The sequence below is a fragment of the Balaenoptera physalus genome (genome assembly GCF_965194825.1).
Source record: "Balaenoptera physalus genome assembly, chromosome: 10".
Taxonomy (NCBI): Eukaryota; Metazoa; Chordata; class Mammalia; order Artiodactyla; family Balaenopteridae; genus Balaenoptera; species Balaenoptera physalus.
This window is the reverse complement of record NC_138889.1, coordinates 43034404-43055568: the sequence shown is the minus strand read 5'-3', so window position 1 is coordinate 43055568 and position 21165 is coordinate 43034404. Positions and strand designations below refer to the sequence as shown.

The window sequence follows — 21165 nt, the reverse complement described above, 5'->3', positions numbered from 1 at the left end:
ACACACCTCACCTGCACGGCCCTGGGCTCACCGCATGTGCTTGTCCTATGCACCTTCAGGAGAGCTCATGGCTGGAGCCCAAACAGGTGGGAACAGCCTAAGGTGCTGAGTGCGGCCAGACCTGGGCCAGTCTCTGGTCTGGACTGGGGAGACGGGGTGGTGAGGGCAGCAGGAAGCACACACGTGCATGGTAGATCTGCCCTAGACTGTGAGATCTTTGCTGGGAGAACTCGTTTCCGATTCATCTCAGAAACACCAGTGTCCAGCACAGGGTCTGGCACTTCATAGGTGCTCATGATATGCCTGTATGAAAGAATGAATAAAGAATAAACAAATATGCATGCCCTGCCTGTTGAACTGCTACCCATTTGGAGAGATCAGGAAAGTAAGAGGTCGGATCTGTGTTGAGTTGAGGGGGCAACAGGTCTGGCTGAGGGAGAACAGGCAAGACCCCTTTCCCAGCCCCAAGTTTGCTGAGAGTCAAATAGCTAGGAGGAGAAATGGGATGGTTTTAAGCTGCAACTAATATATCCATGTCCCTGCCTAACTTCTGCCATTCTTGAAACAAGCGAGCCTGGAATTTCAGACACACAGCTTCATGAGGGGCCAACACAGAAACCCCAAATAATGGCTTTCAGGTTTAGATGCCATGACTAGTGTTGATGACTGACATTTGCATACAATTTACAGGGTACCTATCCCTCCTGTTAGCTCAGGTAGTAATTCCCCCTCTTGGTGCCTGATTACTCAGAGACCAAAGAGCTCAGCTCCTCCCTGAGGGAGCTCCTCCCACCCCCCCCCCCCGCCCCCATATTGCCATATAATGGCCTTGGGAAGTCACCCAGATGTCAGCCAAACCCAAACGAAATGGACAGATGCAGGTTTAGATCGAGGCTGGCAGGCTGCTTTCCTTCATCAAGTACCTGTACTTGTACCCCAACCAGAAAAATCACTCCAAAATAGCAAGAGCCACCATTTCTACTGGTAACACTCGTTAAGTACTAGCTGTCATACACATTTATCACAGCTCAGTGAAACCCAGGCTGGGAAAGTTGAATGATTTGGCTGCTATCAGACAGAGAACAATGAGAAAGTTTGATAACATTATGTTGTCACGAGTGTGCAGAAGTTATACTCAATCATTACTGTGGAGATTATAAATGGGTATAATCTGCTTGAAGGGCAACATGTTGAAACCTATAGAAATATTAAATAGCACATACCTCTTGACCCAGAAATGCTACTTTTAGGAACTTATCCTACAAGTAATAAGGGCACATAGATGCAAAGTTATAAGTGTACATATTGTCACTGAAGCACAGCATAGTCAACTGCAGTAGCAAAAGACTGGTGACAACCTATGTGTTCATAGGTAAAGGAAAACTGTTTCTTACTCCATAAAGAACACTTCTGACACTTACTACCTGAAATTAGTGTAGACTCCACAGGTTAAGGGCTCAGTCTCACAAGACTGCTCCCCATTTCAGACACCAATCACAAGTCCAGGCTTCCTATACTTCTGACCAACTGGGTATAAATTGGAGGTTCCCATGACATCCTCTTCAGGTTTGATAATTTGCTAGAACAGCTCACAGAACTCAGGAAAGCACTTTACTTACTATGAGCACTTTATTATAAGGGATACAACTCAGGAACAGCCACATGGAAGAGATGCCACAGGGCAAGGTATGTTGGAAGGGGCGTGGAGCTCCCATATCTTCTTGGGCCACACTGCCCTCCCAATACCTCCACGTGTTCACCAGCCCAGAAGCTCTCCCATCTCCTTCAGATAGGGTTTTTTGGGGAGATCTCATGACATAGGCATGATTAAATCATTGGCAATTGGTGATTAACTCAATCCCCAGACCTTCTCCCTTCCCTGGAGGTCAGGGATGGGGCTAAAATTCCAACTTTCTAATCACATGGTTGGTTTCTCTGAAAAGGAGCCCTCATCTTCCAAGAGTCACATCATTAACAATCGAAAAAACACTCATCACTCTGGAGAATCCAAGGGTCTTAGAAGCTTATGTGTCAGGAACTAGGGACTAAGACCAAATATTATAACAAAAGATGGTCCTATCGTTGCTATCACCCAGGAAATTACTAGGTTTTTAGGAGCTCTGTGTCAGGAATCAGGAGCAGAGACCAAACATATATTTCTTATTAAGTCAGAACTGGTTAAATAAATTATCAATATTCACACTTGGGAATACTACAGCGGCACTTTTAAAATGAGGTAGATCTATATGCATTGATATTAGATGATCTCAAAAATAATGAAAAAGCACAGAGCAGAACAGTGTGTAGAGACTGCTTCCATTTGAGTAAACTAATGATATGTATATGTGCATGTGCGCACACACACACAGAGATATGCACATTTATCCATAAAATGCACAGAACATCTCCCAAAGGGTATTCTAAAAATCAGGTGCCATGGTTGTCTTTGGGTAGGGGACTGGGTGTCTGGGGTGGAAGAAAGCTTTACATTTCATTTTATATCCTTTTGAACAGTTAGAATATTTTAGTGAGTTTGTGAATTACTTAAAGAAAAACAATAAATAAAATGAATGCCAAGATTGGGTCACAGTCCCAGATTTTTCACATTTGATAATGTTAGTAATTCACGTACACACAATTGACAAAGTACTTCACAGGCACTATCTCAACCTGTGAGACAGGCAGGGGACTGGGGTTAAGGACCCATGCTTTTTGCTTCACAGGTGCTTACTTATTTGATCACTAAATATATGCACCCAACGTAGGAGCACCTACATACATAAAACAAATATTAACAGACATAAAGGGATAAATTGACAGTACCACAATAATAGTAGGGGACTTTAACACCCCACCACGTCAATGGACCGATCATCCAGACAGAAAATCAATAAGGAAATACTGGCCTTAAATGACACATTAGACCAGAGGCACTTAATAGACATATAAAGAATATTCCACCCCAAAGCAGCAGAATACACATTCTTTTTAAGTGCACACGGAACATTCTCCAGGATAGATCACATGCTAGGCCACAAAACAAGTCTCAGTAAATTTAAGAAAAGTGAAATTATTTCAACCATCTTTTCTGGCTACAATGCTATGAGACTAGAAATCAACTATAAGGGAAAAACACTGCAAAAACCACAAACACATGGAGGCTAAGCAATATTCTACTAAACAACCAATGGGTCACTAAAGAAATCAAAGAAGAAATAAAAAAAATACTTGAAGACAAAGAAAACACAGTGATCCAAAATCTATGGGTTGCAGCAAAGGCAGTTCTAAGAGGGAAGTTTATAGTAATACAAACTTACCTCAGGAAACAAAAAAAAACTCAAATAACAACCTAACCTTACACCTAAAGGAACTAGAAAAAGAAGAACAACGAAAAACCCAAAATTAGAAGGAAAGAAATCATAAAGATCAGAGCAGAAATAAATAGAGATATAAAAAAACAGAAAAAAATCAATGAAACTAAGAGCTGGTTCTCTGAAAAGATAAACAAAATTGATAAACCATTAGATAGACTCATCAAGAAAAAAAGAGAAAGGGCCCAAATCAATAAGGTCAGAAATTAAAAAGAAGTTACAATTGACACTACAGAAATACAAAGGCTCATAAGAGATTACTACTAACAACTTTATACCAATAAAATGGACAACCTAGAAGAAATGGACAAATTCTTAGAAACATACAATCTCCCAAGACTGAAGCAAGAAGAAATAGAAAATATCCACAGAGCAATTAACAGTAATGAAGTTGAATCAGTAATTTTAAAAACTCCCAACAAACAAAATTCCAGGATCAGATGCCTTCACAGGTGAGTTCTACCACACATTTAGAGAAGAATTAACACCTATCCTTCTGAAACTATTCCAAAAAATTGCAGATGAAGGAACACTTCCAAACTCATCTACTAGGCTAGCATCACCCTGATACCAAAACCAGGCAAAGATATCACAAAAAAAGAAAACACGGGCCAATATCACTGATGAACATAGAGGTAAAATCCTCAACAAAATACCAGCAAACTGGGGCTTCCCTGGTGGCACAGTGGTTAAGAATCCACCTGCCAATGCAGGGGACATGGGTTCGAGGCCTGATCTGGGAAGATCCCACATGCCATGGAGCAACTAAGCCCATGCGTCACAACTACTGAGCCTGCACGCCTACAGCCCAAGCTCCTCAACAAGAGAAGCCACCACAATGAGAAGCTTGCACACCGCAACAAAGAGTAGGCCCCACTCGCCGCAACTGGAGAAGGCCCACATGCAGCAATGAAGACCCAATGCAGCCAAAAAATAAAAATAAATAAGTAAATTTATTAAAAAAAAATACTAGTAAACCGAATCCAACAATACATTAAAACAATCATAAACCATGATCAAGTGTGATTTATACCAGGGATGCAAGAACAGTTCAACATTAGAAAATCAATATGATATGCCACATTAATAAACTGAAGAATAAAAACCATATGCTCATCTCAACAGATGCAGAAAAAGCTTTTGACAAAATTCAACATCTGTTTATTATAAAACTCTCCAGAAAGTGGGCATAGAGGGAACATACCTCAACATAATAAAGGTCATACATAACGAACCTACAGCTAACATCATACTCAATGGTGAAAAGCTAAAAGCATTTCCTCTAAGATCAGGAACAAGACAAGGATGCCCACTCTTGCCACGTTTATTCAACATAGTATTGTAAGTCCTAGCAACAGCAATCAGAGAAGAAAAAGAAATAAAAGGCATCCAAATTGGAAAGGAAGAAGTAAAATTGTCACTGTTTGCATGATACTATACATGATACTATACAAAGAAAATCCTAAAGATACCAGCAAAAACCTATAGAGCTCATTAATTAATTTGGTAAAATTGCAGGATACAAAATTAATATGCAGAAATCTGTTGCATTTTTGTACACTAACAACAAACTATCAGGTAGAAAAATTAAGGAAACAATCCCATTTACCATCACATCAAAAAGAATAAAATACCTAGGAATTAACCTACCTAAGGAGGTAAAACACCTGTACTCAGAAAACTATAAGACACTGTTGTCTTCAATGAAACTGAAGACAACCCAAACAGATGGGAAGATATACCATGGTAAGATGGATTGAAAGAATTAATACTGTAAAATGTCCAAAGTATCCAAGGTTATCTACAGATTCAATGCAATCCCTATCAAAACAATGGCAGTGGGCTTCCCTGGTGGCGCAGTGGTTAAGAATCCGCCTGCCAATGCAGGGGACACAGGTTCAAGCCCTGGTCTGGGAAGATCCCACATGCCGTGGAGCAACTAAGCCAGTGCGCCACAATTACTGAGCCTGCGTTCAAGGGCCCGCGAACCACAACTACTGAGCCCACGTGCCACAAATACTGAAGCCCATACGCCTAGAGCCCGTGCTCCACAACAAGAAGCCACCGCAATGAGAAGCCCACGCAACACAACGAAGAGTAGCCCCCACTCGCCACAACTAGAGAAAGCCCGTGAGCAGCAACAAAGACCCAATGCAGCCAAAAATAAATAAATAAAATAAAAAAAAACAAAAAAACAAAAAAAATGGCAATTTTCTCAGAACTATAACAAATAATCTTAAAATTTGTATGGAAACACAAAAGACCCCAAATAGCCAAAACAATCTTGAGAAAGAAGAACAAAACAGGAGGTATCATGCTCCCTGATTTCAGACTATACTACAAAGCTAAAGTAATCAAAACAGCATAGTACTGGCACAAAAACAGACACAAAGATTAATGGAACTGAATAGAGAGCTCAGAAATAAACTCATGCACCTATGGTCAATTAATCTATGATAAAGGAGGCAAGAATACACAGTGGAGGGAAGACAGTCTCTTCAATAAACGGTGCTGGGAAAACTGAACAGTTACATGTAAAAGAATGAAATCAGAACATTTTCTTATACCATACACAAAAATAAACTCAAAATGGATTAAAGACCTAAATGTAAGACCTGAAACTGTAAAACCCCTGGAAGAAAACATAGGCAGAACACTATTTGACATAAAACATAGCAACATTTCTTTGATCTGTCTCCTAAGGTAAAGGAAACAAAAGCAAAAATAAACAAACAGGATCTAAGTAAACTTAAAAGCTTTTGCACAGCAAAGGAAACCACTGACAAACAAAAAAACACAAACAACTGAATGGGAGAAAATATTTGCAAATGATATAACCAATAAGGGGTTAATATTCAAAATATATAAACAGCTCATACAACTCACTATAAAAAAACCCAAACAACCCAATTAAGAAATGGGCAGAAGACTTGAATAGACATTTTTCCAAAGACACACAGATGGCCAATAGGTCCGTGAAAATATGCTCAACATGGCTAATCAGGAAAATGTAAATCAAAACCACAATAAGGACTTCCCTGGTGGCGCAGTGGTTAAGAATCCGCCTGCCAATGCAGGGGACACGGGTTCGAGCCCTGGTCCGGGAAGATTCCAAATGCTGCGGAGCAACTAAGCCCATGTGCCACAACTACTGAGTCCATGCTCTAGAGCCCGTGAGCCACAACTACTGAGCCTGCGTGCCACAACTACTGAAGCCCACGCTCCTAGAGCCCGTGCTCTGCAATGAGAAGCCTCCGCAATGAGAAGCCCGTGCACTGCAACGAAGAGGAGCCCCAGCTCGCCGCAGCTAGAGAAAGCCCGCGTACAGCAACGAAGACCCAACGCAGCCAAAAATAAATAAATAAATAAATAAAAAGAAACAATAATAAATATAAATATATATATATTAAAAAAAACACCACAATGAGCTATCACCTCACACCTGTCAAATGGCCATCAACAAAAACTACAAATAACAAATGTTGGTGAGGATGTGGAGAAAAGGGAACCGTTGGACACTGTTGGCAGGAACGTCAAGTGGTGCAGCCACTGTGGAAAACACTATGGAGGTTCTTCAAAAAACTAAAAATAGAACTACCATATGATCCAGAAATTCCACTCCTGGGTCTATATCCAAAGAAAACAATAACACTAACTTGCAAAGATATATGCACCCCAATGTTCATAGTAGCATTATCTATAATAGCCAAGATATGGAAGCAACCTAAGTGTCCATCAACAGATGAATGTATAAAGAAAATGTGGTATAAATATACAGTTTATATTGAATATTAGCCCTGAAAAAGAATGAAATTTTGCCACTTGCAACAACTTGGATGGACTTAGAGGGTATTATGCTCAGTGAAATAAGTCAGATAGAGAAAGACAAATACTGTATGATATCACTTATAAGTGGAATCTAAAAAATAAAACAAACTAGTAAATATAACAAAACAGAAACACTCACAGATTCAGAGAACAAACTAGTGGTTACCAGTGGGAAGAGGGAAGGGGGAGGGGCAAAATACGGGTAGGGGATTAAGAGATACAAACTACTGTATATAAAATAAATAAGCTACAAGGATATATTGTACAGCACAGGGAATATAGCCAATATTTTAAACTATAAGTGGATTATAATCGATAAAATTTTTGAATCACAATGTTATATACCTGAAACTAATACTGTAAATCAACCATACTTCAATTAAAAAAAAAAAAGATAGTTGGTGATCAGAATGTTTTACAATCAAAATCTTATTAAGCCAGCAGTACATTTATTCATTAAAAAAAAAGATGAGGAAACTGAGGCTGAGTCACGGTATAAGTGTCCAAATCCCTGACAAGTAGAAAATCAGAGCTGAGACTGGAACCCAACTCTCCTTTCACTGCTCCACAGCTGCCTCTAATAAGATAAGGCACTTTGAGTATAGACGTGGAGGTTTTCACTTCTTTTATGTTTCCCAAAATAGCACATCACTCAGTGCTGGTAAGGACTTGGGAGACAGATGTGACAAGAAGCAAGAGTCTAGACCTGGGCTTTCCCATGTGGTAGCTGCAAGCCGCAGTAGCTATGGAGCACTTGAAATTAGCTAGTCCGAATTGAGATGTGCTCTAAATGTAAAATACACACCAGATTTTGAAGACTTGATACTTAGTATGTTAAACAGAATGTAAAATATCTCATTAATAATTTTTTATATTGGATACATGTAGAAATAATATTTTAGACATATTGGGTAAGACAAAATATATTAAAATTAACTGTGCCTGTTTCTTTTTTAATGTGACCGCTAGAAAATTTAGAATTACATACATGTCTTGCATGTGTGGCTCACATTATATTTCTATTGGATACCATTGGTTTAGACCATCACTCCTCCACTCGCTTCAGAAAAATCCTCTTCCCTTGAGTTTGTTTCACCCTCTCCCCTCCTCGTCATCGTGAGTGCTCTGCTCCCCCAGTCTCCTCTTCACTCTTCAAACATGTTGGCAACCCTACTGCAAGGTATGGCATCACCCTACATACCTCCAGCATCCTCGTCTACAAGAAGATTCTCCCTCTACCTCGGTCTCCAGTAGAGCAGCCTGCTCTGACCACAACCTTCTCTCCTTCCTGTTTACTGTTCAACATCTCCCACTGGCCTCCTCAGTCCTTCCACTCCGACTCTCTCTGCCTTTCCCAATCCATCATTCTCACATCCCTCCCTCTCCAGCCTGGGTTCCATAGCCCATCATGTCCCAAACACTCTTGCCAAGATTCTTCAAACTCCAGTGGCCTCTGTCTTTTAATCACATCTACTAGCAAAACCCTCACCCTGGATCAACAGCTCTACACTTCCTCTCTGCCCAGACCTGAGACCTGAGCAGTCAGCACGGCAGGAGAACATCCCACGGCTGACACTCTCCAGAACAACAGAGAACGCGGTTTCCAGTGCACATTCGAGAGGGCCCTCCAGACTGCCCATCTTAATGTATTGTTCACGTAAATTCACTCTTCCTTTCTCCATGGTTATTATGTCCCTCCAATCTCTTTGACCTCCAAATTCCTCCTCATTCCCAGCAGATGACCTCGTCCTGCTGGGACACCACTGGGTACCCTCTCCTGCTTGAAACGCCCTGTGGCTTCTGGGCCACCACACTCACCCGATGTTCTTCTCAGCTCCTTTTCTGCCGGCAGAGAGGAAACGCCGCCCTTCTCCCCAGATGCCGGGAAGGCACACCTGCCTGTGGGGACAGAGGGTGGCAGAGGAGAGCAAGATGCCGGCTGGGGAAGCCCTGGAATCAGAAGACCCAGGTCCTGTTTCAGCTGCGCCAGGCCCTAGCTGAACAACTGAGCAAATCCCCTCCCCTCTCTGAGCCACTATTTCCTCATTTGTAATTAAGGATCATCGTGGCTTGGCTGTTAATGATTCAATTTAAAAAAAAAATGTAGGTGAGAGAGCTTGACAGCCAGGAACAATTCCAGGGGGCACAGGAGCTCCCTTCTCTGATTTTTCACCCAGACTCAATCCAGTCTCCTCCCATTCAACAAGCATTTGGGAAAGTAAGTCAAGGGGACCGACACTGATGGAGCACCAGCCCGGAGTCACACACGCTACATTCAAATCCATAATTAGCTCCTTTGGCATCTGACCAGCTCCACCCAATCGCTTCTCAGAGCCCCGCAGAGAAGGCCCGGCAAACCCACCTCCCCCGTCAGCAGACTGGACCAAGGGGAACCACCTGATCTAATCTAGTTACTGTCAATCTTTGAATATTAGACCATTTGGGGAAGCTTTTAAAAATCCTACCTTGGACTATGAGTTTAGAACCTTTGGGGGTGAGACCAAAGCCTCTGTGATTTTTAAAAGCTCCCACATGATTCCAGTGTACAGACAAGACTGAAAACCACTGAACGAATCCACACTAAGGGGTCAGCGGCTGAAGCCCAGACCCACTTCCTAGGGGCATTTAACAACGCCTAAACCAAAGGAATGAAGGGCCATTGTGTGAAAAAGGAATGTTTGAGGCTCTGTGACAGCCTTTCAGCAAGATATTTGGGGGAAATGGGCTCTTTCTGGCATCCCTCAAATTTTCCTATATCTGGTCCTATTTCTAGAGATGCTTTTGGGTTAGGGAGGAAGAACGAGTGACCTAAGTGTTTCCCTTTGCCTCCTCTACTCTCTGCAATGTTATAAGGCAATGGTTCTCAACATTTAGTTGCATCAGAATCACCTGGAGGGCTTATTGAAACAATTGCTGGGCCCCATCCCTAGTCTCTCATTCAGCAGGTCTGGGGTGAGGCCCCAGAGTTCGCATCACTAACAAGTTCCTAGGTAAAGCGGCTGCTGGTCCCAGGACAACACCCTTAGAACTTTGGGCAAAGGGGGGCACTGAGGATGCTCCCAGGATCCCTGAAAGCTGGCCCCTCCTCTCCTTGCCGAGCACAGTTAATACCACTTCTGCCAGGCAGGGGAAGAGCCTCTGCTGCAGAACTTCTCATCTTGGAGAAGGGAAGACTTGAGACACCCAATCATTGCCAGAACGAGGACCAGTGGGTAAAGATGGAAAGAAGATTGGGTTCTGGTGAAGAGGACTGAGAGAGTGTGTGTGTAACGCATGCATTCACAGACCTGGAGTCAGGCTGACTTATCCTCAACATTTAGGTCTGCCGATAACAGCTGTGTGATCTGGGGTAAATTTGTTTCTTTCAGTCTCTGTTACCGTACCAATGAAATAAGTATACTATAATAGGGTTGTGCCCACCTCCGGCAGCAGAATGAAGTTTAAGGGAGGCAAGACATACAAGGAGCTTATCACAGTTTCTAACACTTGGTGCCCATTCAATCATTATTGAACTATTATTCTTCAAAGAACAAGAATTCTGTGAAGATGCAGTGAGCTGCTTATTGAGGTAGTGAGCTCCCCATCCTCATGGGTGTGTAAGCAGAAGCTGGAGTTGTACCAGGGACTGAAGCAGTAGACCTGAGACTGGGAGCTGGAGTGTTGAGTGAAGGAGGCTCGTTCTTCCAGCCCAAATTACGTAACAGGTATAGAACTTGAATCAGCGTTTGTAAATCTGTGATCCACTTGCGGAGGTGTGGCAAGAGATTGGGTGACCCGAAATTCCTCCCTGTGGAATTCCTTCTGGAATCTTTCTGACTTAAGCAAGAGCCACCCTTGCTAGAAAGCCAAACACTTTTCTGAATGGTCACAGGCTATGGTCAAGTCACTGCTGTGTTTCTACTCGGATATCAAGGAAGCCAGGTATGGCGAAGGTGGCTGCCTGGCCCTGCCCAAGCTTGGGGGATGGGGTGCTGATGGTATTTCCCTCTGCAGATCTGGGCTGCAGGACTTACGGCGTGCCTGAGTCAGTGGCCAGCCTGGGGAACCAGGAGGTGGGGTGCTCCTCAGACACTTCTGTGGAAATGTGTGTGGAACGGGAGGATGAAGGAGGAAATGAGGTGGCTGACCTCCCAACAATTCTTTTCTTTTTTAAATTAATTAATTTATTTATTTATTTATTTTTGGCTGTGTTGGGTCTTCGCTGCTGCGCGTGGGCTTTCTCTAGTTGTGGCGAGCGGGGGCTATGCTTTGTTGCAGTGCGCGGGCTTCTCATTGCAGTGGTTTCTCTTTGTTGCAGAGTACGGGCCCTAGAGCGCACAGGCTTCAGTAGTTGTGGCACATGGGCTCAGTAGTTGTGGCTCGCAGGCTCTAGAGCACAGGCTCAGTAGTTGTGGCGTACGGGCTTAGTTGTTCCGCGGCATGTGGGATCTTCCCGGACCAGGGCTCGAACCCGTGTCCCCTGCATTGGCAGGCGGATTCCTAACCACTGCGCCACCAGGGAAGTCTCCCAACAATTCTTTTTACAGGATGCCTGAAAGCACTTGGAAGAGGGGTGTCGAGTGATCAAAAGATAATTCAGGCACACACGTGACAGGGTACCACAGTTAGGAGTACAAAGCTCCTCCTTCAACGAGATTAAAGGGCCAATCCCTCTTCATCCTACAGGTCTTAGTTTAAACATCACTTCTTCCAGGAAGCCTGCCACAGTCCCTCAACACCAGGTTAGGGGTCCCAGCTCTGGGTTCCCATGGCTCCCTGTCCCTCTCTATCAACTTATCCTTGTCCATTGTAATTTCTCTTGATTAATGCTCCATCCTCGCAGATCAACTTTCAGCTATGAACACAGGGGTTGGTCTATCTCGTTCTTCATTGAATCCCCTGGGCCTGGCACAGTGCCTGGCACTTTGGGTTTCCCATAAACACCTGATGAAAGAATGAATGTCTTTAGGCAAGTCTCTCAACCTCTCTGAGCCTCAGTTTCCCCATCTATAAAATGGGGACTAATAATACCTATTTGCAGGATTACTGTGAAGTTGCATGGAAAAGCAGCTGTTACAGTGCTTGGCACAAAGTATGTGGTGCTCAATAAATAGTCACAGATATTATTGTCTTGTAATTGTTATTAACAATTATAAAAACTCAGGAGGTACTGGCTTTTCTTCTCTTCAGTTGGCTAGAGGCTATTATTAGTGATCTTTCTAAACTACACATCTTGCTGTGTCTCTCCTGGCTCTGAAAGACCTAAGAAATCTCGCCTCAACCTTCTTTTCCTTCCCCATCTCCCAAGACTCCTTGCCACCCCCCAGTTTCAGTTGCACCAAACTGTGGACCACTCCCCACTGTGGCTTACTCCCTCTAGCTCAGCTCAGATCACCCATCCCCATTCTCAGCCTTCCGCTCACTTCTAAAGGCCCATCTTAAATGTCACCTCCTCTGCCAGGCCCCTCTCGGCTCCCATAGCACAGTTCCCAGCTGGCTTTGCATTCGTGTTGGATGAGTGACTGCCCATTTCCCCCGCTAGAAGGAGCAGGCAAGCACACACTTAGGTCCGAATCGCCAGCACCCCAGCAGTGTGTGACATGACCGATGGCTCATTCAAACTGGGGCTGTCAAACTGAATTGACAGTCTACCTGACATAAAAGAACGAGCTCTGGTTCAAGGACTCCTGAACTCCCATCCCAGAGTACGCAGAAGGCCTGCTTGATGGCAAGAGGAAAGAGCGGGTCTGGTGTTCGGCTTTTGGGCATTGGCTTCCTAAAGGAATGTGATCCAGTCCCACAGTGAGCCTGGGGTGGGGATATTGCCATAGGACAGAAGGGCAAACAGCCAGAGAAGGCTCACGTTAGGTCCCCTGGCCAGTGTCTGGTGCCGAGGGACCCACATCTCCCTGCTGATCCCCTGGCACTAGTGTAAGAGTCTATCAGAGGAAATATTCCAGCACTTAAGATCCAAGACCTTCCCAAGCCCCAGTCCTTTAACTGTTAAGACAACTTATCAGATTGAATATGAAGAAATTGACCAGAGCTGAAAAACTTGACTTAACTAAAGAATTGTCACCCGCTACTGGCCCCAAGAGCGAGAAGGTGGCGGTGCTGTGTCTGCGCTCATTATTTCCTGTTACTCAGAACCTCCCTCCTCCCGGCTCACCTGGCTTCCTCCTACTTTGCCTTCGAGGCTTCTTCTTTGAGTAGACTCCTTCCAACACTCAGCTGAGCTAAATGCTTTTCTCAGTACTCCCTGGGCATCTGACTTCAAATCATCTGGGTAGGATCTGACCTCCCCCCCGGGTCATGTGATTCCCCCCGCTGCAGGGACCGTGCTGAGTACCCCTGGCTCCTGGCATGGTGCTCCCAACAAGTAGGTGCTCAGGAACCATTTATTGAACCAAGCCAAACTTCAAAGCAAAGCAGCCTTCTCTCTTGACCTAAGCTCGGTGGCAGAGTATCATGGGTTTGTCAGGATTAAACTACAAATAAGGCATAAGCGAGACTCGTCTGCATACAATGGTGGGTGTTCTGAGAACGGAAGATGGGAGCAAGGTGCACTCTTCATGCCCAGCTCTTTCCTTAAGATAAGATGAATGGAGGGGACATGGAAATGGTCTAGTCCAGGAACTCTCTGCCTGGCCACACATTAGAGTCACCCCAGGAGTCTAACTTGAAACGAAACAGTGTGGGGTCCTGCCCTCAAAGAGACGGATGTAACCAGCTGGGGTAAGGTGTGGGCATCTGTAGGTCTTACAAGCCCTCCAGGAGGTTCTCACGTGCAGCCTTGGCTGAGAACCGTGAAGCCAGCCCACCCTCCTGGCCCTGTGCACTCAGAGAATGAAGGTGACCCCATATACAAGGCTTACTGCCAGCACGGGGCTGGAACCAGCCCCTCAGGCCCTGCCCCTTCCCAGCTGGGGACTCCCCAGGAAGCCCCAGAGCAGCGGGGTTCCTCTGGGATCAGCATGTCACTGGCCTGAGCTGCCCCTAGGGATGCACCTCAGCAGGGGAAAGGCCACTGTGCTTCCTGGACCCCAGTGAACAGCAGGAATGTTCTGTGCTCACTTCACGGTCCAGTGTGTCCTTTCCCCTTTGCCCACAGGGCTGACCGGTGCCTTCCCAGCCCAGCAACCCAGTTATGGGAGAAAATCATTGCCCAACTTCATACCTGCCAATGATGCCTCTCTCCCACTCCCATTTCTGCTAGGTAAGTAAATACTTTCTGACCCTGAGACTGTGTTCCAGGGAAAACCCAGGTGCAGGCAGCCCAGTGTTTGAGAGCACAGGCTACGGGGGTGCAGTGTCAGTGGGGTCTCTGAGTGGGGGACCAGTTAAGTTTCCAGTAGGTGCCTACCAAGGCAACTCCCCCACTTCCCCACTTCCTCTTCCTTCGTTTAGCACACCCAGACCCTGCCAGGCCCCAAGAGGATGCGTGAACCTAGTTTTTGAGCACTTGCTGTATGCCTGAAACTCTCTTCTCACCCTGTCCTGCTGTATACCCTTATTCATCTTTCAAGACTCAACCTCACCTTCTTCATTCCCGTTCCCCAGGTAGGAGGATGCTTCCCGGTGACGGTGACCGACAGAAGCAACACAAATTCGGGAAGGACTCAACTTCAGTCCAGGCTGACCGAGATTACAGCAAAGTTATTCATTTGTAACATGCATCTTGACTTTAGCTATATCGGAATATTAAAAGTAAAAAAAAAAAAGTCTTAGAGCAGATGAAATAAATAGGTGTCCTTAAGTCCTGGGCACAATGGAGAAAGGAGAGTCTCCTGACTGCAGCCCCTTCCCAGACCAGCAGAGAATATACTCAGGACTCCCTTGGAGACCAGAAATGAAGAAATCTGGGTGACTTTCTGGTTGATTCCGCCCCTCCCTCAATAGCTTCAGTGTAATCCCCCAGCCATTTTTTGAGCACTACCCCCAAGGGGAGGAGGTGTGTGTGCAGGGGGTACCTGTCAGCCTGGAGGTGGCCCCTGGCCTTCCTCATCCTCCATACGATGTGCACATCAATAGCACTGCACTCAGCACCCTGTATTAGGGCTCTGTTCTCCCCCCCAGGGAGGGCTGAAATCTGAAAGCTGACCTGTCTGTCAGAAGGGGGCTAGCTAAGGAAAAAGTAGCATGTGGATACAATGACATACGGATAGCAGTTGAGAGGAATGAGCAAGATCTAGGCTATCAACATGGACAGAGCTCAAAAACTGCTGTAAAAAAGGAATTCCCTGGCGGTCCAGTGGTTAGGACTCGGCGCTCTCACTGCCAAAGGCCCAGGTTCAATCCCTGGTCAGGGAACTAAGACCCCACAAGCAGGGTGGCATGGCCAAAAATAAATAAATAAATAAACTGCTGTAAAAAGTAAGTTGCTGAGTAACAAGTACGGCATGACTGCAAATTTTTTTTTTATTGCATTTTTAAAAGCACGCCCAAGCACCACTCTTTTGGGTGGGTACCTTTATAGGTACGCAAGACCATTGTCTATAAATCAGAGAGGACAGTGCAGAGAGAGACCACGCCTCATTTGTTTCACCTGGGCCAGTGCACAGCCCGATACACCATAACTGCTTAGTAACTGTGGACGGCTGCATAGGTGACCAGTGGGGCCTTGTCCTGGTGTGATGGATCCCGGTGTCTCCCCGGGGCCTCCAGGGGATTCCTCCAACACCGGCTCTCCCTCCCCTCCCATGGCACCTCCAGCTAAGCCAGAACCCATAGCTCCATCTGGCTGTGGCCGCTCTGGCCTATCAACTCCCTCCCCAGGCCCAGGCTCAGCCCCCATGCGGCTCCTCTGGTCTCCCGGGCACTGGGCCATGAGTGACTCAGTGGGGCTAGCTCCTCCATCCCTGGCTCCACCTTGGTAAAGTGGGGATGTTAAAGGGCACTCGTGTGTGTATTCATGTGTGCACGTGTGTGGCTGGGTGTGTGTGCATGCTGGGGGAGTGAGCTGCTTTTTAGAAGCTGGGGTTGGAGCACAGGAAGCAAGCTGACTTGGCCCAGGCCATTAGCTAAACTTTCCTACTTAACAATAGGTCCTACTGTATAGCACAGGGAACTATATTCAATAACCTATGATAAATCTGAATGGAAAAGAATATTTAAAAAAGAATGTATATAGGGGCTTCCCTGGTGGCGCAGTGGTTGAGAATCTGCCTGCCAATGCAGGGGACATGAGTTCGAGCCCTGGTCTGGGAAGATCCCACATGCCGCGGAGCAACTAGGCCCATGAGCCACAATTACTGAGCCTGCGCGTCTGGAGCCTGTGCACCGCAACAAGAGAGGCCGTGATAATGAGAGGCCCGCGCACCACGATGAAGAGTGGCCCCCACTTGCCGCAACTAGAGAAAGCCCTTGCACAGAAACGAAGACCCAACACAGCCAAAAATAAATAAATAAATAAATAAATAAACAAACCCAAAAAAGTTTTTAAAAAAAGTATATATATACATATATATATGCATATATGTATATATATATGAATCACTTAGCTGTACGGCAGAAATTAACACAGCATTGTAAATCAACTATACTTCAATTAAAAACAAACAAACAAAAAAACCAACAACAAAAAAACCCAAAACTTTCCTACTTGAGTCTTGGATCATCTGCTTCCAAATGAGCGGGAGCACTGATGAGGAGGAGGCCTGATGGATAACTTCCCATGTTGAGAGCTGAGAAAGGAAACGAACAAGGGTCCTAGAAAAGCACTCCACCTTGGCCAGGTGTGGGAGGCCTGCCAGCTTTCAGAGGGGATATGCCTTTAAGTCCCTGTCTTATTCAGCTTGAGCTGTTATAACAAAATACCAAAAACTGGGGGCCTAAACAACAGACATTTACTTCTCACAGCTCTGGAGGCTGCGAAGTCCAAGGTCAAGGTGACAACAGACTCAGTTCTCGGTGAGGACCCTCTTCCCGGCTTGCAGATGGCCGCCTTCCTGCTGTATCCTCACATGTAGAGGGAGAGAGCGCTGGTCTCTTCCTCTTACTATAAAGACACTAATTCCCTCATTGAAGTCCCACCCTCATGACCTCATCTCAACTTAACTGCCTCCCAAAGGTCCCACCCACCTCCACATACCATTATATTGGGTGTTAGGGCTTCAACATATGAATTTCTGGGGGACACAAACATTCAGTCCATAACATCCTGCCCCTGGCCCCAAAAAATTCATGCAATGAATTCTTGCGTGCAAAATACATTCATTCCATCCCAACAGCTCCAAAAGTCTTAACTCCTTTCAGAGACTTGGGGTATGATTCATCTTGAAAGAAAATTACTCTCCAGCTGTGAACCTGTGAAACCAGGTAAGTTATGTACCTCCAAAATGCAGTGGTGGGACAAGCATGGGATAGACATTCCCATTGCAAAAAGAAGAGATCAGAAGTAAGAAGGAGTGGCGGGTCCCAAGTGAGTCCAAAACCTAGCAAGGTAAATGCCCTTAGCTCTTTGGTTCGATGCTCTGCCTTCTGGACCCACCAGGGCAGTGGTCTTGCCTTTAGGACCCACTGAGGCAGGGGTGCACCCTCACCCCTGCAGCTCTGCCGGGCATTTCCATGTCCCCCGGAGACTCTGCAAGGCCTCCATCTTGCCTGTTGAAACCAAGGCAATGCCCCACCCCCGCCTTTTGAAACCGAGGAGACAGCTCTGATGCTGGCTGCATTGCCTTCAGAGTCATTCTTTTCTTAGCCTGAAAAATAGTGTACACAGCTAAACAGCGATACAGTCAGCCCTGTAGGATCTATCACATCTGACAGCCTTCCCTCATTCCATTCTGTGTTCACCCCCTTCAGTTACACTGGAGCTGTTTCTGCTGGGGTGGCTGATTAGGCCCGTGGTTCACACCCAGGCTAATCTTATCAAGCAGTGTTTGGCCGCAATCTACGTGTTCTCTTCTGAACATGCCCTCTTTTTTCGTAACATAGATAGGCTGAGAATTTTCCACATCTTTAAGTTCTAGCTACTTTTTGCTTAAGAATTCCTTCTTCAAGCCATTTCTCTCTTCTTGCATTTTACTATAAGCAGACAGGAGGGACCAAGTTGCTCCTTCGACACTGCTTAATATCTCCTCAGCTAAATATCTAATTTCTCATCACTCCCAAGCTCTACCTTCCACAGAACACTAGAACATGAACACAGCTCAGCCAAGTTCTTTGCCGCTTTCTAACAAGGATCACCTTTTCTCTACTGTCCAATAACATGTTCCTCATTTCCATCTGAAACCTGACCAGAATGGCCCTTAGAGTCCATATTGCTAGCATGTACTTCAAAACTCCTCCGCTTCTACCCATTACTCAGTCCCCAAGCTGCTTCCACGTTTCTGGGTATTTGTTACAGCGGCACTTTACTTCTCGGTACCAATTTCTGTCTTAGCTTGGGCTGCTATCACAAAATACCAGAGACTGGGTGCCTTAAACAACATAGTTCTGGAAGCTGGGACATCAAGATCAAGGTGCCGGCAGATTTGGAGGACTCTCTTCCTGGCTTGCAGAGAGCTGCCATCTTGCTTCGTCCTCACATGGCAGAAAGAGATAGAGAGAGGGATCTCTGGTGTCTCTTCCTCTTCTTATAAGGACACTACCCCCATCGTGGAGGTCCCACCATCATGACCTCCTCTAAACCTAACTGCCTTCCAAAGGCTCCACCTCCAAATACCATCACATTGGGGGCTGAGGTTTCAACATGTGAATTCCAGGGGGACACAAACATTCGGTCCATAACAGTCCCGTTTATAGAGAAAAGGCCTCAAATGCAGGGTGTTTGTGTGTTTGTGTTTGTGGAGCATGCTTTCACGCAGACTTCAGTGTAAATGATGAATATCTGACTTTCTGGGTGGAAGCTTTGGGCAGAGGCTGAAGAGGCAGAGAATGGAGGGAGCTGGTGGGAGGGAGGAGGCCCCCTCTACATCATCAGTGCTGGCCCTGACGCACAGGCCCCCATCAGGCAGGTGCACACCCACGCACTATCCTTAAGGGGTAGACTCTGGCTGGCACTGGACAAGCGCTGGGAATCTGTCTTCCTGGAGTTTACAGCTTTGCAGGAGTCACTATTCAATGGAGAACTGCAAACCTTTGACCCTTCCTCCTGGTTTTGCATGTGCTTCCTCTTTACCTAGGACACGCTGTGTTCCCTCTGTCCCATTCCCCTGGCTGCTCTTGTCCATCTGTCACTGGGCAGGTGCAGCTCCCTTTGGGAGGCTTGGCCTCATTGCCCTGAGCCTCTAGGGCTTCCAGAACTTTGGCACTTCCTGCCTCTCAGGACTCGCCACTCCAAGCCGGCACTCTTGTCTGCTTGTCTGAGGACAGGACGTGAACCATGGTATCCCCAGTACGATTGTGGCCTGCTTCCTGGAAGCAGAGGGTGCCATGAATGAGTGAGTGAATAAACGAATTATACACTGTGGTGAATCGCTGGTCCTTGAATGCCTGGGACAGCTGTACAGATGTTGCATGAGAATGCCTGATTGGAAACACATGTTGAAGGGTTGAAGAATGATTGAAAAGGTCACTGCAAGGCCAAACGCACCCACCCACCTGATGGACTAGATGTCTATTCCTTGCTCCACGGACAGCCAGAGGCATATGCCCTTTCCCAGTGCTTTTGGGTTTCTGAGACCTGCAGCCTCCAAAGCTGGGCTCTAGCTAGAGAGGTGTAAAGGTCAAGCGTGCTAGATTGCCCAGGTTTAAATCCTAACTCCACCACGGCCTAGCTGGTGACGGCTGTGCATCAGTTTCCTCACTTGCGAAACAGGGATAAGAGCGGCACTTTTTTCATAGGGCTGCTCCGAGGATTCAATGAAAGAAGTGTCGTCAAGCCCCGGGGACAGTGGGCGCAAACATGCTTAGTAAGCACCGCCTCTTACTAGAGATTCTCCCACCGCCGGTGGCCCTGCACCGGTCAGTCTCTACACTTCAGATGACTAATCTGTAAAATGGGAATGATCATAAGCATCATGATTACATGAGAAAGTAGAACTGCATTCTGATCTGTGGTTTGGGTCCATGGTAGTCTGTGGGGCTGTGCGCTACATGCAGACTCACCAAGCCGGGGGATTCTGGGGACAGCCCATCCAAACCCTCCGCTCCGGGCAGAGCGGTGAGGACCACAGCCGGCCTGAGGGATTCAGGCCCCAACACCCAACCCAAACCCCTACAACCCCTTCTCTTCGAGAGAGTCTGCTGGGGGTTCCTCTGAGAGGTGGGGAGGCCTACAGCACCAGGACCAGGGAAGGCGCGGGAGGGAGAGGGGGAGGGTCCCCGCAGTAGGGGGCGGGGCCCGTGTGCCCGGAGGTCGCGGACGCTTGGGCTGCAGTCTGGTTATTCCAGGAAAAAGAAAGAAAAAATGCTGCAGAGGAGGCGGCCACCTGGCCGAGCCGGTTATCTTCCGGGCGGCTTCCGGCTCTGATAACGCCCGGGGCGGGGCGCGTACCCAGAGTGGTCCGGGAGCCGGCCTGGGGGATCCTCGCCGGGCCCGGTCCCCGCTCCAGGCCGCGCACAGCTCCGCGGAAAGCGGTGGTTCGCCCCGCGGAAAGCGGTGGTTCGCCCCGCGCCCCCCGCACCCCCGCCCGGTCCGGCCCTTGCTTACTCTGCAGACAGCGGGCAGCGGCCAAGCAGAGGGCGAAGACTCCCAGCGAGAGGCCGTGGCTCCTCCTCCTCCGGCTCGGCAGAGGCCTCATGAGCAAGCCCCGCGCGCCGCCGGCCCGGCATTGGCGTCCCGGGCGGCGCGGCGCGGCGCGGCGCGGCGCGGCCCCGGCTGTGCGCTCACGTGGCAGCCGCTGCAGCTCCTGGCCGCCCGCCTGCCCGCTCCTCCTCCTCCGCTGCCTCCTGCCTGTCTTGTGAGGCCAGATGCAGATGAGCTGGTTGTACTCTGGTTGAACCAGTTCCAAGGAGTGGGGAAGGAAGAGGAAACGGAGGGAGGGAGAGAGAGAGAGAGAGGAAGCAGTTGGACCGCACACACCCAGAGGTAAATAATAGCAAA

General features: G+C 46.8%; 1 protein-coding gene across 27 annotated transcripts in view; it reads right to left on the bottom strand.

Annotated features, from left to right (window-relative positions):
• VSTM5 (V-set and transmembrane domain containing 5) overlaps positions 1 to 21143 on the bottom strand; it is a 154279-nt gene extending 133136 nt beyond the window's left edge. For 3 of the 27 annotated variants that reach the window (XR_014250112.1, XM_082410061.1, XM_082410044.1), the window contains exons 1-3: positions 20773 to 21141; positions 16780 to 16861; positions 9018 to 9149 (exon numbers count right to left, since the gene is read on the bottom strand). Coding sequence is in view for 20 of the 27 variants with exons in the window: in XM_082410061.1 (XP_082266187.1) it covers positions 9018 to 9149; positions 16780 to 16861; positions 20773 to 20863 (305 nt within the window). In the remaining 7 variants the exon portion in view is untranslated. Of the gene's footprint in view, positions 1 to 6; positions 304 to 9017; positions 9205 to 16779; positions 16862 to 20772 lie in introns of all 27 variants that reach the window. The other 24 variants (XR_014250115.1, XR_014250116.1, XM_082410050.1 and 21 more) reach the window with 20 other exon arrangements.
• Positions 21144 to 21165: the final 22 nt, after the last annotated feature.